At 45.7% G+C, this 17,867-nt stretch overlaps 1 protein-coding gene across 2 annotated transcripts; it reads right to left on the minus strand.

Moving 5' to 3' along the window:
- Window positions 1-7,076: 7,076 nt before the first annotated feature.
- LOC136477590 (cryptochrome-1-like) lies at window positions 7,077-10,945 on the minus strand. Of its 2 annotated transcripts, none has more exons than XM_066475799.1 (5): window positions 10,112-10,945; window positions 9,337-9,552; window positions 8,522-9,228; window positions 7,595-8,429; window positions 7,077-7,397 (listed from the first exon to the last, which is right to left on the minus strand). In XM_066475799.1, exons 1-4 carry the CDS (start codon window positions 10,461-10,463, stop codon window positions 7,608-7,610), a joined length of 2,097 nt encoding a protein of 698 aa, XP_066331896.1. In that variant the 5' UTR covers window positions 10,464-10,945; the 3' UTR covers window positions 7,077-7,397; window positions 7,595-7,607. The 2 variants fall into 2 exon arrangements, with proteins under 2 accessions (XP_066331896.1, XP_066331895.1); XM_066475798.1 differs by having other exon boundaries at window positions 7,612-8,429; window positions 10,112-10,944.
- Window positions 10,946-17,867: the final 6,922 nt, after the last annotated feature.

A 17,867-nucleotide genomic window follows, 5' to 3' on the forward strand; every position in this document is an offset into this window, starting at 1 on the left:
CATTCTTCATTAGCTTCTTGAGTGAACTCATACCAACATGAGCAAGTCTTCTATGCCATAGCCACCGAAGTGTTGTTTTGGTGAATAGGCATGTCTTCAAGTTGGCATCTTCAGAGGTGAAGTCCACTAGATATAAGTTGTTGTATCTAAATCCTTTGAATATCACTTGATCATCATCCTTCTTGGATACAACAACTTCCTTCTCGATAAACAAGCATTGGAAGCCAAGATCACACAATTGCCCAACGGATAGCAAGTTGAAACTCAAAGAAGCAACATATAGCACATTGGAGATTGAATGATCATTTGATATAGCCACTTTGCCCAATCCTTTAACTTTGCCCTTTGAGTTATCTCCAAATGTGATTCTTTCTTGTTCATCTACTTCTTCATCTAGTGAGGTGAACATACGAGGGTCACCGGTCATATGTTGTGTGCAACCACTATTGATCACCCAATGACTTCCATCGGTCTTGTAGTTCACCTACACATAAGAGATCAAGCTTTAGGAACCCAAACTTGTTGAGGGCCCTTCACCTTCTCAATAAGTGACTTTGCAACCCAAATTTTCTTAGACCTATTCTTGTTTGGAGGTCCTAAGAACATCACTTTTATCTTTCCACTAGTATCCTTTCTAAGCATGTAGTGAGCATTGAAGGCAAAGGGTCTAGCATTCTTGGGCAAGGGTTGTGGTGGTGGAGTTTGGCACTCATGAGCAAAGTGGTCTTCTTGTCCACACTCAAAACATCTCTTTGGCTTTGGCTTTGATTGTTGTTGTTGAACTTGAGCCTTCTTCTTCTCTACATGTGCCATATATTCAATGCCACTTCTATCCATCTTCATGACGGTGTTCATAAGTAGCTCACTTTGAAGATATTTGCCTCTTGTGAACTTGCTCAATCCAACCTTGAGATGCTCTTTCTCCAACTTAAGCTTCTTGTTCTCTTCCTTAAGAGCATCATTGTTCTTCTCTTCCTTGAGCTTCTTGTTTTTCTCTTTGAGCTTCTCATTCTCAAGGATCAAGTCACCATCATGATCAAGGGTTTCTAGCACAATGGTGTTGTGACTTTTGATTTCGTCAAGATCTTTCTTGAGCTTTGCATTGTTATTCTTTAGCTTGACAAACTCATCATAATCATTGGCCTCAACCACTTGCTTGCCCTTGCTACTAGAACCTTGCTCAATGCTCTCAATGATCAAGTCATCACATGATGTAGCTATATCAATCTTAACAACATGGTTTGTAGCATCATGTGGCTCATTGGATAGAAATTCTTGAGCAATAACAAGATTATCATGATTAATCTTAAGAGTGGTATATTCTTCTTTTAGCTTGTTGTGGCTAGTGATGAGCTCTTTGTGCACCCACTCAAGTTTATCATGTTTATCTTTAAGCTCTTTCTTAGAAGATTTGAGCTCCTTGAGTTTAGATGACATAGCTTCATTTGCTTCTCTAAGCTCAACACTAGATTTTTCGGCTATGTCACATTTAGCTAAGAGAGAATCATTCTTAATCTCAAGCTTTTCATTTTTAGCTCTAGTCTTTATAATGATCTTAGTGTATTTAGAAACTTAGCAAGATCATCATAAGTAGGTGATTCATATTCATCATCATCGCTATCACTATCACTATCATCCTTATGAGCATGATCATCACTACTACTATCATCATCATGAGATACCTTTCGTTCACCTTTGGCCATAAGGCATAGGTGTGTAGAGGATGACGACGGTGGTGGCGGTGAAGATGATGAGGAATCAATAACAATGGCGGCCACCTTCTCATCATCACTATCATCATCGGATGATCCACTAGATGAATCAATGTTCGTGAGCCAATCACCGACGATGTAAACCTTTCCACTCTTCTTCTTCTTGTGGAAGTTCCTCTTCTTGCCATCTCTCTTCTTGTATGGCTTGTTCTTTTTCTTCTCATCTTCATCTTCATTGCTTAAGTCATCTTTCTTACCCTTGTTCTTGTTTTTGAACTTGTCTTTCTTGGGCTTTGTGCATTGGTGAGCTAGATGACTAAGTTCGCCACAATTATAGCAATCCATCTCGGAGATTGGCTTTCTTCTTGAGCTTGTGAAGAACTTCTTCTTCTTGCCATCAAACTTGATGCTACTCTTGTTTAGCTTCTTTAGCATCTTGGTGGTTTTCTTCACCATGAGAGCAAGGCTTTCATCATCACTTGAGCTCTCATACTCAAGCCTTGCTTTGCCCTTCTCTTGGCTAGCTTTGAATGCTAAGTCTTTTTCTTTCTTCTTTGTAGAGGATGAGCCATCTTGAGGTGTGATGTGCATGTACATCTCATAAGCATTGATCTTCCCTAAGATTTGTGTTGGTGTAGCGATGGAAAGATCACCTTGATGTAGCATGGTCATAATATGCCCATATTTGTCAATGGGAAGGACACTCAAGATCTTTCTCACAACGTCGGATGGTGACATTTGAGTAAGTCCAAGCCCATTGACTTCCTCTACAAGAACATTCAAACGTGAATACATTTCATTAGTACATTCTTTAGGAAGCATTTCAAAAGAGTTGAGCTTTTTCATGACAAGATGATAGCGTTCCTCACGCTCACTCTTTGTTCCCTCATGGAGCGCACAAACGTCCGACCATAGTGCATGGGCGTCTTTGTGGTTCCTTACACTGTTGAACACATCTTTGCAAAGGCCTCTAAAGATGGTGTTGCGAGCCTTTGCATTCCATTTTTCATAGTTCACTTCATCGCCTTGAAGTTGTGCGGGATTCCTAGGTCTTGGGAACCCATGTGAGGCGGCTCTAAGTATTCCAACGTCTAGAGCTTCTAGGTACGCCTCCATGCGAATTTTCCAATATAGAAAATCATCCCCCTCGAAGATAGGAGGAGGTCCATCCCCGTAAGACATCTTGCTCTAAGCGGTTAAGCCTAAAAACATGAGCGCGAGGCTCTGATACCAATTGAAAGGATCAAGATGCCCAAGAGGGGGGGTGAGTTGGGCTAATTCTAAATTTCTTCGCAATAAACAAGTCCTATGGTTAGCCTAATTAACCCCTTGTGCCTAGAGAAGTGTTTCTATTGATCTAACGCATAAAAGTTTAGCAACCTAGTTCTAATCCTACTCTAGCATGGCAATTCTAGGAATGTAAATGACAAGAATTGAAATGCTTAAAGTAAATGCTCAAAGTAAAGAGAGGAGGAAACGCGGCGATGTTTTGCCGAGGTATCGGAGAGTTGCCACTCCCCACTGGTCCTCGTTGGAGCACCCGCGCAAGGGTGTAGCTCCCCCTTGATCCATGCAAGGATCAAGTGCTCTCTACGGGTTGATTCTTTGACACTCCGTCGCGGTGAATCACCCACAACCGCTCACAACTTGAGTTGGATCATCCACAAGCTCTCCGGATGATCACCAAGCTCTTCGATCACCACCAAGCCGTCTAGGTGATAGCGATCACCAAGAGTAACAAGCACGAACTCTCACTTGACCATGACAAGCCTAGGGAGAAGGGTGGATGCACACTTTGCTACTCTTGATCTCACTAATGAGGGCTCTGTTTGGGATTCTCAAATCTCAATCACCTCACTAGGACCTTGCTCTTCTTGGCACTCTCTAAAGTGTGTTTCAGCTATTGAAATGAGCAAAAGTCCCTCCACACACGAGTGGAGCTTCTATTTATAAGACAGCCTAAAAAACGAACCGTTATGTGCCTCTACGGGGTGACCGGACACTCCAGTCATGTTGACCGGACGCCCCGGTCAGTTCAACCCGCACACCAGTGTTTAAGTGTTGACCAGACGCTGGCAGGGTCCGGTCACCACTGACCGGACACGTCCGGTCCCATTTTTCCCTCACTGGATGCTTACTGTACTCGACCGGACGCTGGATCCTTAGGGTCCGGTCAGAATTGACCGAACGCGTTCGGTCACAGATTCACTCTTCTGGAACCTTACTGGAGTCGACCGGACGCTGGATCCTAGAATCCGGTCACTCGACCACTCAGCGTTCGGTCGCACCAGATGCAATCACTTTGGTCAAATGAACTGACCGAACCCTACGGCCAGCATCCGGTCGCACCGGAGCCAGCGTCCGGTCAGTATTTGACCCTCCATTCACTTCCAACCTTCGATCATACGTGAATGAAGTTTGCTCCAAAGGATCTAAGGGCTTTGTTGGAGCTACCTAGTGCTAGACTTAGCAAGTGTGCACCACACCTAACTCACTAGACTCGCCTAGGTCAAGCTACCCGTCCATACCCCCCTTAATAGTACAGCCAAAGGAAAAAAAACAAAGTCCTAAACTACTCTAAGTGTCTCTCCAACTCCAATCGACACTTAGAACTAGTAATCCTTAACCTTGTCGTCCATCCTTTGAAAACCGAAACAATTTCCATCGTAGGGGCATGACATCCATGATTGCCCAATTGATCTCCATTACCATGACCTAACTTAATTGCCTCTGCAAAACACACGTTAGTCATAGTAATCTTGTATTGTCATTAATCACCGAAACCCAACAAGGGGCCTAGATGCTTTCACCCTGCCTCGCCTTCGCCCGCACAGCCACATGCGGCTACGATGTCACCATCGCCTGCACGACCACGTGCGGCACCGACTTCTTTGACTTCGCCGTCACCTGCAGCTCTGGCCGAGCCACGTGGACCTTCGCCCGATTTCTCGCCGCTGCCCATCTTCCCGATGCCCGTAGTCCGTCACGTCTACACGCGCCGGGAGCGCCCAGCTGTTGTTCGACTAGCTACTGCCCCTACGCCGCGCCAGGAGAGCCTAGCTGCTGTTCGGCCAGCTACTGAGCGCCCAGCTGCTGTTCAGCCAGCTGCTGCACCTGCACCACTGCCTAAGGGTGCTGTTGCTGTCCCCCTAGTGATCAACCAGCACCCCATGGCCACGCGCGCGAAGATCGGCTTCCTGATTCCTGCTCTCTATCATGCTACGTCACTGTCTCCAGTGCCCAAGACCTTCCGCAGCGCACTCACCGATCCGAATTGGCGTGTTGCTATGGAGGAAGAACATGCTGCTCTTCTCCAAAACCACACATGGGATCTTGTTCCCCGCCCCCCTCGGGCTAATGTGGTCACCGGGAAGTGGATTTTCAAGCACAAGTTCAACGCCGACGAGTCACTTGAGCTGTACAAGGCACGCTGGGTCCTTCGCAGCTTCACTCAGCGGCCTGGCGTGGATTTTTCAGAGACTTTCAGTCCAGTTGTGAAGCCTGCCATAGTTCGCACCGTGCTTTCTCTGGCCCTGTCTCACTAGTGGCCCGTGCACCAGCTCGATGTGAAGAATGCCTTCCTACATGGCATCTTGTCAGAGACAGTGTATTGGGTACATCCGTCTGGTTTTGAGGATCCCACCCACCCGAACTTCGTGTGTCAGCTCAACAAGTCCTTGTATGGGTTGAAGCAGGCTCCTCGTGCTTGGTACAGTCGGTTCGCCACTTTTCTGTTCTCTCTCGGGTTTGTCGAAGCCAAGTTAGACACCTCGCTCTTCATCTACAGGCGTGGCTCAGATATTGCCTATCTTCTCCTATATGTGGATGACATCGTCCTCACTGCCTCCTCCCCGGGTCTCCTTCGGTGGATCATTTCGGCCCTCCAACAGGAGTTCTCAATGAAGGATCTTGGAAAACTACATCACTTTCTCGGTATGCATGTTTAGCAGTGTGGTGACGGTCTCTTCCTTTCGCAGCGGCAGTACATGCTGGATATCTTGGACTGTGCTGGGATGGCTGAGTGTAAGCCCTGTTCTACTCCAATCAGCACAAACCCCAAGGTTGCATCTGCTGATGGTCCTCCTGTGGCTGATGCAACAGATTATCGAAGTCTTGCTGGCGCATTACAGTATCTGACCTTCACACGGCCTGACATCGCCTATGCTGTACAGCAAGTCTGCCTTCACATGCATGACCCACGGGAACCACACTTGGCAGCACTCAAGCGCATCCTTCGCTATGTTCGGGGCACTCTCCACTTGGGTCTACTGTTGCGACCATCTCCTGCCACTGATCTTGTGGTCTACACTGACACTGATTGGGCTGGTTGCCCTGACACGCGCAAGTCCACCTCGGGCTACGTTGTGTTCCTCGGTGATAATCTCGTCTCCTGTTCCTCCAAACGTCAGAATACAGTCTCCAGATCCAGTGCTGAAGCTGAGTACCGCGCGGTGGCCAACGATGTTGCTGAAGCCTCTTGGCTGCGTCAGCTCTTGCTCGAGCTCCATGCCCCCCTTCAGAGTGCTACTTTGGTCTATTGTGACAACATTAGCGCCGTCTATATGTCTTCCAACCCGGTTCAGCATCAGCGCACCAAGCACATCGAGATTGACCTCCATTTCGTTCGGGAGAAGGTTGCTGCTGGTAATGTTCATGTCCTACATGTGCCAACCTCATCCCAATATGCGGACATCTTCACCAAAGGTCTTCCATCTTCGGTCTTCACAGAGTTCAGGAACAGCCTGAACATGCGCGGTGGCGACGATCAGACTGCGGGGGCGTGTTAGACTGCTATATTATGGGCTGTAGCTTGGGCCACTAGCATTGCTGTATGAGCTGTTACGCTCTGGGCTTGGGCTGAGTGTGCCTGTAGGCACCCCTTGGGGTTTTATGGTAGATGATCTTGGTTTAAGCAAGGATCACCGTTGATTGGGTGTTTCTATAAACCCTTGACAATTCTTGCCTATATATATTATACTCCTTTGGTACCTCCATAATCAATCTATTGAGTTTTCCCAAGCCATCTCTTCTTTCAGAGGGGTTGCAATGCGATGGCTTAATTATCTATGTTGTCTCCGGTAGTATATCTGGTAGTTTTTCTACTTATCATAAGATGTTCAATCCTTGTAAATCATTTGTGTTACCTCTAGTAAATCTCATTGCTTGTCATCCTAAACTTCCATTGTCTTTCATATCATCTGATCAATTCACCACGGTGCATTGTGAAAAAGTTTCAGGTAACTTCTTTATTGAGGCAAGTAGCAGCAGGCAAGCGTGGCACACAATCTCACTGCCAAGATGTTCCCTTCGAGTCCTCACGGATAGCAGGTAAGTTCTATGTCTACCAAACTGAGAACACACCTCTATGTTGACTATCCCATCACCAAAAACTGCAATAAGACAACCAGATACAAAATGAACCTGATGCTAGAAAACTCTTACCTGACGAATAATACATATCTCGCGGACACCTAGCAACCTATACCACAAGGTTCTATACAACTAGCAACATAACCATTATTGCATCCAGGAAGCTACATGATTGATGACTTGCATGCACACCAAGGCTATAGACGAACAAAATGTGATAATTTACATATTTATATAAATAATTCTCTCCGCTGAACTCCTAACCAATTAAATCCGGACACACAGCACTAATTATCCACTTCCCACCCTGTTGTCCTGCATTAAGATATTCATAAAAAAGGGATCATTAGTAGGCATTTGGAATGTTCTACTCAGCTACTACACATATTCAAGTTGTCAGTTAATTTTAACTGCCACATTAACAATGACTTTAGACAACTACTGTCTACTTTTTGCTATAAGCTGCAAATTTTCAATCTATGACAATGCATTTTTCTGCAAAAATAGGTTACCGTGCAACTGAACTCACAATGACTGAGAGAGTTGACTCCAGTTCATCATCGTATGTGATTCTGGATGCCTGTCCAAATAACTCCTACTGGAAATGTCAGCCTCATCGGCAGCATAAGGATCAGAATGTGCCGAAGCTGCCGGAGGTGACCAGACCGGTACCACTCCACCTTCCCTGCCCGTCCAGCTGCTCGATGCCTCTGAAACTGATGGAGCAATACCTAGCACACGGTGCATGTTGTTCTGAAGATTCTGCTGCTGATGGTTGCCATTCATCCTGACAGTATTGCCAGTGCCACCGTCAACTGTTTCTTCTCTCTCTGCCCGAGCCTGCAAATGAATGTTTGATGGCACTTCTGGCCTACTGTCCTCACTGGTGTTGCCAAAATCTGCAGTGAGTTCGGTTTCGGCTCTAATGAATGAGGAGGTCATGCTAGGCACCATCTGATCTTCTCGTCTCCAACCAGCCACTGCCGGTGTGTGGATAGCAGGTTGAACCGGTTGTCTGTCCACTTCCATCCGTAATTCTTGAGGGAAGTCGATCGGTGGCTCATCTGTGGAATCACCGAGGCCTTCTTCCATTCCATTCTCCATCGCAGCACGAGAGGCTGCCTCAAGCTCCCACATCTCTGACAGGGCATCCTGCAACCTGGAATTGGCAGCATCTAACTCAACAATGGGGCGTGGGTAGTTGGAGCCTAGCTCAACTCCTGCAGCCTGAAGCACAGACTCTGGTGCATCCCAGGGGTGGTGTATCCATTCTGTTGGCAGCCTCGCCAACTCCGGTAGCCATCGCCGTACGTACTCCCCATGCGGATCAAACTTGTACCCTTCAAACTGAACACATTGCAAAATTCAGTTGATATAATTCGTCAAGGTGCTGCTTTATTACCCATGAAAAGATTGAATAGAGGATAGGCCTAAAGTACCTGAGGGTTGTCAATGCGGTCAAGCTCACGGCCATCAGGGAGAGACCCAGAAATATACTGCCAGCCTAGTGCGTCACTCTCAAGGTCAGCATCCAGCAAGGTGTCCCAGAAGTACTTCATCCCCCAGCGCCATGGCAGCTGGAGTACCTTGACAAAGAAGCTAGAGACAACGACACGTATCCGGTCATGGACCCACCCGGTGGCCCAGAGCTCCCTCATGCCAGCGTCGACAAGAGGGTAGCCAGTCCTCCCTTGCCTCCAAACCTTGAAGTACACCTCATTGACGACCCAGGGGAAGAACCTGAGGTGCGACAGAAGGGGCTTCTCGTGGCTGCAGGGGTGGTTGAAGGTGAGGTACCTCGAGTACTCCCGCAGGCCGATGGAGCGGAGGAATAGGGTGCAGCTCTCCTCGCCAGCATGGTTGCCGTCGTTGCTCCACATCAGCTGCTTCATCCGGACCTGGTGGAAGACCTTGCGGACGCTGAGCTCGCCGAAGTGCAGGTACGGAGACAGCAGGGACGTGCTGGCACTGTCGGCCTTCTTGCGGTTCACGGAGTAGTCCATCAGCGGACCGTTGAGGAAGGCCGTCAGTGCCTTGTCAGCATTCTGCCACCCTGGTGACCACGCCCGCGCAAGCAGCGCGTTGCTGCCCCTCTCGGACTCGTCTTCAAAGATCAGCTCGTCCCACGAACACCTCGATAAGTCACCTGTGGAGCTCAACAAACGAAGCATTTTTCACGTCAGTGATTGATCTTCAAGGACTGGGTCCCCTACAGTATGAGCATCAGAACTCTGTAGGTTATGCGTTTGGATACCTGAATTGATCCTCTTGGGTGGCAGCAGTGGTGCGGCGGGGTCCGGCATGCACAGGCACCTGTTCCAGAATGGAGCGAACATGGTGAAGGGGCAGCCGTCGTCGTCGAGGACCTCCCACGGCTCGTACAGCAGATCAGCGTTGAAGGACTGCACAGTGATGCCCTCGGCCGTCAGCTGCTCCTTCACGCGGTGGTCCCGGACCAGCGACAGCGGGTCTGCATGGCGGGCACGAGACAGCTATCGGTGAGCAACGGAAGACCGTTCGTGTCAGCCGGCCCAGTTGATAAGGTGCTAAAAGTTTTTTTTTTTTATGATGGTTCTTGGGAGAAAACTCAACCGAAGAAGAAAGATGCAGGTTGTTTGGTGAGTACCACTGGCTGGCCGCAAGGACTTTTTGGAATTAAAGAGGGCGACGGCGACCAAAGTCAGTAACGCAGGATGCTAATTGCTAAACTTGGAGTTGGTTTACGTGTGGAGTAAGGGTATTAAGGTATGAAACATCCATTAATGGCAGATATATACAAGCAAAACTGTTCATGAAAAGATCCTCTTTCTCTCTAAAAAGAAAAAAAAACATATCCTCTGCTTTACTATTTGGATCGTGAAGGACTGGATCCCCTTCAACCAGACAGAGCAAGGCTAGAAAACCAGGGTAAAAATCGATTTTTGACACGAAGTCAAGCTGAAGATTTGCATAGACTCTGTGGCAAGAAGCCAAGAACAGCTGCAACATGTAGCAAGGCGTAACAACATCCAGAGTGAGAGGGATCGAACCGTAGAGGTGGTTGAAAAAGAGGTGGGTGGCGCCGGTGCTGCGGACGAGGTCGAGCAGCGCGACGACAGCGTCGTTGGAGCGGCGGGTGATGAGGCGGCCGGCGCCGAGCCGGCGGAGCGAGGCGTCCAGGTGCTTGAGGCTTTGGCTGAGCCACCACCGGGACACCCTGCCGGGGTAGTAGGGCCCGTCCTCCTCGGGCGCCCACACGTACGCCGGCACGACCTCCCCGGCCGTCCGAGCGGCTGCCGCCAGCGCCGGGTTGTCCTCCACACGCAGGTCTCGCCTGAACCAGACCACCGTCCGCATCCCCGGCTCCCCGGCGCCGCTCATCGAGGACTGCGATGCTGACATGGCACCCTCACCCTTATCCGGCACGGCTGACCAAGAATTCCCCGACACAAGAACAAGCTCTTGGCCCGCTGGCGAGATCCGCAGCAACTCAAGAATCGGTCAAGCAGGCAAGAACAAGCTCCTGGCTCTCTTCTATGAGTTGCGCAGGCGAATCAAAGCTGCTTCACGCACTGAGTGATGATTTCTCCAGGAACTGTGGAAAGGCTGGGCTGGATTGGCCTCTTCTCTTCAGAGAGACTGCAGTGGAGATTCAATAATCTGACCAATCCAATCTACCCTACTCCTCTGATCTGATTGAAAAAAGAGAGTCCAGAGTAGTTTTTTCGCCTGGGGAATCGATGATGTTGCAGAGATTGGCAGAGGGGCTTTGCGATTCTGGGTTGTGGGAGAGGCGAGGGTGTGGTCCAGTGGAGAGGGAGGCCTGCGGATATTGGGATTGGTTGGTTTGGATTTGCGCTCGCCTTTTCCTCTGGGCCATTTATCTCCTCGTGCTCGCCTGCGCTTGGCCTCTATAATATTCCCTCTCCATTTTTGTTTTCCTTTTGGTCCGTTGTCTTAAAAATAGTTTGTTGGTCTTTTTTAGTTGGAATAATATTTTTTTCTCACAACAATTCAGCCAGAACAGTATTTTTTAACCAGTTTCAGCCAAATTTTAGATCAGTGAACGGAGCCTTTGTCTTCCCCATTTTGCGTGGGAAAAGAACTTTGGTTATTAGATTCCCGTGGAACTCATACTCAGCCACTGGCAGGTGGGTCCTGCATTAGCGCCGGCAACTTTTCTTTTGCTGCGTCCGTGAGGTTATAACATTAACTTTTTATTACGAAAATAAATAACTTCCTGGGGTTTAAAATTTTCTAGAAATAATATTCTAGAAAAACACGGGACATCGTCTTCTAATACTGAAGCTAATCACGGGTGCATGCAAATGATAATGGCTAAATCCTTAATCTATCTTTTTACCGGCATCCTTAATCCATCCGAAAATTTTCATAAAGTTATTTATTTTGTGACGGGGAAGTATAATTAATGGGGAAAATATGATTTTTGTTTATTCATGGCCATTGAGTGCTGTACGGCGCTTCTCTATTTTGTTTATCTTTATTTTTCATTCTATTACCAATAGTCATGTATATGTATTTAATATAATCCTCTACCTATAAAAACCACATCTCACAATACGGAATTTTTTTATGGGGCCCTTCCTTACTCTCAGTCTCATCCAATCCACTCTCCCCATTCAACTACAGGAAGAAACAAGCAGCCAGTCCCAATACGTACAGCCTCTGTGGTTTCTTCTACCATCGACAAAGTTTCTCGAATAGAAATTGTTTCTTCAACTTTTACTCTCTCTCTTCTCAATAAATTACTTGTCACATCACCAAAATGCCTACTTAGCAAGATAACTAATAGAGAAAGAAAACGTGCTAGTCTGCGCATCGTCACACTACTATGGATGAAAACGGGTTGGATACGGACGAATATCACCGATATTATATTTGTTTTCATATTTTTATCCGGATTCGGATTCGAATACGGATAGTGTCATCTATGTGGGATATGATACGATTGGATATCGACATCATAAATATGCGATTTGAGTATTCGGATACGGATACGGTATCGGATATTAGATATCCGGACTCGGATACAGACAGATCTCACCCCCTCTAAACGAATTCGGTTTCAAATGCGGTCGAAAAATATCCGTACCGTTTTGATCTCTACACACTAGGCCTCCAAAATCAAACGCATGGAAGAGCACGACCATCTAGGCAACTTTGTCTACAGTTGAACCAAACAGACCTACAAGATCGATGGTGTATTATCGTGGTGTAACAACTAAGCACTCATTCTGGTTTGAAATTTTGAAGGTAGTGAGGTTTATTAGCGCAAAGTGAGGCATGAGCTCTATCCTAAGTTAAGTTTTTTGAGTTCAATCAAGCTTTTAGAAAAAATATATATTAATACTCAAACAGACCTCTATAGTTTAAGAAGCTGTTCCGCTGGCATTAAGTTCGGACTGTAGCAGCTGGAAAACACTGTAGCAGCTGTTTTCTATGAGAGAAAAACACGGCTTTGGCTGAAAAAAAACTGGCTGACTAGCCGAACGTGGGCAGCCGAACAAGCCCTAAATAAATGCACGGGTAAGAAATATTTTGTGGAGAATCTAATAAAGCTAATTTGATCTAAACATTTGATCAAAATTAGATAAGTTTAATTTATGACAACTAAAGTGCCCTATGAGGCCTTGTAAGTGGGCTTCAAACAGCTTCAGCTCCTTAGTACACTGTCACGAGGAGTTCTAGTTGGTGAAACAAAAAAAACAATTGGTTCCATTTTTTCCTAGTTCGCTCTGGCACTTAGTTTGTAATAGGAGAAGCTAGCAAACAATTTCTTCGTCTTAAGTGACTCCTCTTTTGTCCAGTACTCATGTTCCATGTACCAATTTGTAAGCAGTTATCTAGCCTATTGTGTGTCTCCTCGAGGCTCAGTAGAATAGCCGTTTCAGATTAGCCGATTTCGACTTATGATTCGATCTGACCCGATTAAATCTGAAACGGCTCTCATGGTAAAACTTTTTAAATTCCTCCCCGGTCATGAATCGTCGCATTTTCCCTCGGTACTGGCAGAACTACGCTCCTTCTTCCATTAATTGGGCTTGCCTTTGCATATTCCGAGATATCGACCATCCCGTCTCCTTGCCTATAAACACCGGCTAAGGGCTCTGGCTTCAAGCACATCTACACCTGCAATCACCTCTGTTCTCTGTACTTCTCCGCCTTCACAAACCCCGTAGCAGTTTCCCTTCTTCTTCCATGATCTGGCCCAGCATCCATGGCAGGAGAAGATCACCGCGGCAAGCGCGCAACGGAAGATCTCCCAGAGGAAGAGGTCCTAATCAGCCAGCGGCTCCACCGCATGAGGTAAGACTGAACGCTCCCGTCCATAGCAAGAATCATCTGCTAATGCATATGTAGGCTCATCCTCAATGACAGCCTTCGGCCGCTTCCTCTCAGGAACGGCGGGCCTTCTACCACCGCATCTGCTGCTGCCGTGCCAGACTCGTTGTCGGACTCCTCCGACTCCTACAACGGCGATGACGCCCGGCGTTTCCTCCAGGAGTGGAGGGCGGCCAAAGACCGCTACTCCGAGGCAACTCGAGAGAACGGGCAGCTTGAGAGCCGCCTCGAGGCTTCTCAAGCCACCCTCCTCGCCGCCAAGGAAGAAGCCAACGCTGCTCGAGCGCGGTTGGCTGAGTCTGACGCCATGGTGGCAGGTAAGAGGAACTCCCAGAAAACCTTCATTTCAATTTCCATTGTCTTTGTCTTGATAGCTCCTTTATTTCCATGATTTCCAGCCTTGATGGTGCAGTTAGAGAACCTCCAACTGGCGGCGAACGCTGCTACGGTGGTCGTCAACACCCGAGGCCCTCTCCTCAACAACCGCCTGTAGGACGTCTCAACGCGTGTTCAGGAGATCACCCTCCATGGCATTCACCGTGGCGCGGTGATGGCTCTAGCAACGGTGTAGGTCCAGATCGGGCATGATCTCCGCACCATGGAGCTGGGCTTTCCAATGGCCAACGACCCCAGCACGCATGAGGACCTGATCGAGGACTTTGAAGATGCAGCAACGGCCATTGTGGACATCGCTTTAGCTTAGGACGTTGTAAACAGGATGTTCGATTAGCTTGTAACTAGTACAAACTGATCAATGAATGAACATTGTTCCCTGATCAGTAGTGATAGTTTGAGGAATCCCAAAACGATACACAATATGCTCCTTGACAAAATCAACCATGTTCTTTGAGGTTACCATCTTCAAAGGAATTGCCTTAACCCACTTAGTGAAGTAATCTATTGCTACCAATATAAACTTATATCCTTTACTTAAAGGCGAAAAAATCTGACCAATCAAATCAATTCCCCAACCTCAAAATGGCCATGGTTTGATTATCGAATTCATAGCCGATGCGGGCGATTTCTGAATATTACCAAAATGTTGACAATCCTGACACCCCTTATAATATTCAAAATAATCTTCTAGTATTATTGGTAAAAAATATCCGGTCCTACGAATAATCTATTTCATCTTATAAGCCTATTGATGAGCTCCACATATCCCTTCATGTACCTCACCCATCAACACTTTAGCTTCTTCTTGATTTAAGCATTTAAGCAACACCCCATCAACTATCTTGTAATATAGCTGATCATCTTGCAAGACATACTTGGTTGATTTATACCTTAGTTTTCTGGTAACCTTCTGTGATGGATTCTTAAGGTAATTGGTTATTTCAACTCTCCAATCATTAGTCAGGGTTTCACTACTTAGGATCTCTTGAAACACTTGATAACCTGACGCACTTGGAGCTAACCGATTAGCCTCTTGATTCTGTTCTCTTGGAATATGCTGAAGAAAAATATGAGGAAACTCCTTAGGTAACCTCTGGCATTCATCATAGTATCCCCTTATAATATAATCTTTACGTTCATATAGGTCGATCAACTAATTAATAATTAACTGTGAATCTCTAAATACTTCAATTGCCTTGGCCTTTACTTCATGAAGAAGTTAAAGCCCCTTAAGAATAGCTTCATATTCTGCTTGATTGTTGATAGTCATTGGTTTAGTTGGAAAAGTAAACTCAAAACCTATCCCCGAGGTGAAATAATAACAATACCAATGCCACCACCTTGCTTGCATGATGATCCATCAAAGAATAACGTCCAAGGTATCGGCTCTACATAGCCAATACTCAGCTTATGATGCTGGGTGACAAAATCGGCTATTACTTACCCCTTGACTGCTTTAGCCGATTCGTACTTCAAGTCAAATTCCGACAATGCAAGAATCCACTTCCCTATTCTCCCATTTAATATCAGCATTGATAGCATGTGTTTGATCACATCAGCCTTAGAGACAACTATACACTCAGCCGATAACAAGTAATGTCGCAACTTGGTGCAAGAGAAATATAAGCACAAGCATAACTTTTTAATAGGAGAATATCTTGTTTCTAGATCCAAAAGCCTTCTACTTAGATAGAAAACAACTCATTCTTTTTCTTCAAACTCTTGCATGAAGGCTGATCCAATTGTCTGGTTATCGACCGACACGTATAACTTAAAAGGCTTACCTTGCTGAGGAGGGATCAGCATGGGTGGACATTTCATATATTCCTTTATCTCCTCAAACGCCTTTTGTTGTACATCACCCCATTTAAATTCTCGATCATTTTTCAACTTCAACAAAGGAGAAAACGATAGAACCTTTTCTGACAAATTTGAAACAAACCTCCTGATAAATTAATCTTACCAAGCAAAGATTGTAACTCTATTTTAGTAGTCGAGGGGTTGTGGGGGATATGACCCTCGGTACCCATAAGACAAAACATGGGCCACACCATCAGAGGTGGCCCAGCCCACAAGATCAAGGCGTGCACGGCATTGGTCGACATGCACCGCAAGATATTGTATACTACCAAATAGGATAGTTTTCTTGTAACCCTGCCCCTCCAGAGTATATAAGGAGAGGCAGGGGTCTCCTAGTCGACATCTACATACATCCCATATTCAATACAATACACCAAAGACACAGGACGTAGGGTATAACGTCGATCAGACGGTCCAAACCTGTCTAAATCGCTATCTCTATGCCTTGTGTCACCATTTGGTTCCTGATCACGCGCACCTCCACCGATCAATCTACCTTCATGGGATACCCCTCAGAGGACTGCCGAGCATCTTTTATCGACAGGGGCACTGCCTCATCAATTGCTTTCATACTTTTCTAACCAATTTCGATTCCTCTCTCGTGGACCATAAAACCCAAAAATTGTCCAGCCGATACTCCAAAGGCACACTTGTTGGGATTCATCTTTAAACCATGTTTCCTTGTGCACTCCAAAGTCTTCCACAAATCAGTTAGATGTTCCTTGTACCCTTTAGATTTTACCATTACATCATCAATGTAAATTTCAATAATCCTACCGATCAACTTGTGAAAAATATAATTCATCGCTCTCTGATAAGTTGCACCGGCATTCTTCAAACCGAAGGTCATCACAACCCATTCAAATAAACCGATTGCGCCAGGACCCCTAAAAGTTGTTTTTTTCTATGTCTTCCTCAGCCATAAAAATTTGATTATATCCTGCATTGTCGTCCATGAAACTAATAACTTTGTGCCCGACTGCTGCATCTACCAATATATCGGCTATCGGCATCGGATAACCATCCATGGGTGTAGCCCTGCTCAGATCTCTGAAATCGATGCAAACTCTTAACTTCCTATTTTTCTTATACATAGGAACAACACTCGATATCCACTCTGCATATCGGCACGATCAGATAAATTTTGCTTCTAGTAATCTCTCAGTCTCCTTTTTGATATCATCAAGAACATTTGGGTTAAATCTCCTTGGAGCTTATTTAAACGGCCGATATATAGGTTTGATTTGCAATCGATGTTTAACAATTGATCGATCTAGACCAGGCATCTTATAATATTCCAAAGCAAAATAATCTTTAAATTCCTTTAATAAATCTATCAACTCTTGCTTATACTTAGGATTCAACTTAGCACTTACATACATCGGCCTAGGCCTATCTCTAGGACCAATATCTATCTCCTCTAATTCATCGGTCAACGTAAAGCCATGTCCTAATTTATCATCTATACCATATATTGGATTATCCATTAAAATAAACTCTCAAAGCCGACTGCTTGGATCAGCTATTGGCCTTCATCATTGATTTTAATGAAGTCTCCTTCCCATAGCTTGCCAGAAAAGCATTCAAAGTCTTCCAGTTCCCAATACATTGGATCAGTTGTTGCTATACTCACAGAATTATCAGCATGAACCAGCTCAACATCATCTCCATGCCACTAAATCAGGCATTAATGCATAGTCGATTGTACATAATAATTTGCATGAATCCAATCACAACCAAGGAGTAAACTGTATGAACCTTTTCCATCAATGACAAAGAATATGTTGAACAAAGTCTTACTTTCGGTTGTTAATTCGACGTTTATTGCCCCCTGGTCTTGGATGCATTACCCCTAAAATCCTTAAGCATCATGTCAGTCTCAATCAAATCTCCTGGTCCCTTGCCAAGCTTGCAAAAAGTAGTATAAGACATAAGATTAATAGAAGCACCTCCATCCACCAACATTTTGCTCATCGGCTTCCCATCAACAAAACCTTTTTACATATAAAGCTTTTTAAGTGTCGATGCTTGACTGGTTTATCGAATATAGCTTGATGTACAACAGTCAACTTGGCAACTATCTCCTCATATTCTGATTCATCAAAATCTAAATAGACTTCGTGGTCTGTTGGAGCTCTAAATTCTGACGGCAACAGAAAAGCAATTTGAATATTAGCCGATGGTTGA

The sequence above is a fragment of the Miscanthus floridulus genome, chromosome 8, assembly GCF_019320115.1.
Source record: "Miscanthus floridulus cultivar M001 chromosome 8, ASM1932011v1, whole genome shotgun sequence".
NCBI lineage: Eukaryota > Viridiplantae > Streptophyta > Magnoliopsida > Poales > Poaceae > Miscanthus > Miscanthus floridulus.

Bases quoted from the DNA above. Each gene is read 5' to 3' on its own strand.
- LOC136477590 (XM_066475798.1), bottom strand. From the start codon at position 10,463: ATGTCAGCATCGCAGTCCTCGATGAGCGGCGCCGGGGAGCCGGGGATG. The intron at 8,430-8,521 runs GTACTTTAGGCC...CAATGTGTTCAG, and splicing joins ACCGCATTGACAACCCTCAG to TTTGAAGGGTACAAGTTTGA. The intron at 7,398-7,611 runs GTGAGTTCAGTT...ATCTTAATGCAG, and splicing joins AGTCAACTCTCTCAGTCATT to GACAACAGGGTGGGAAGTGG.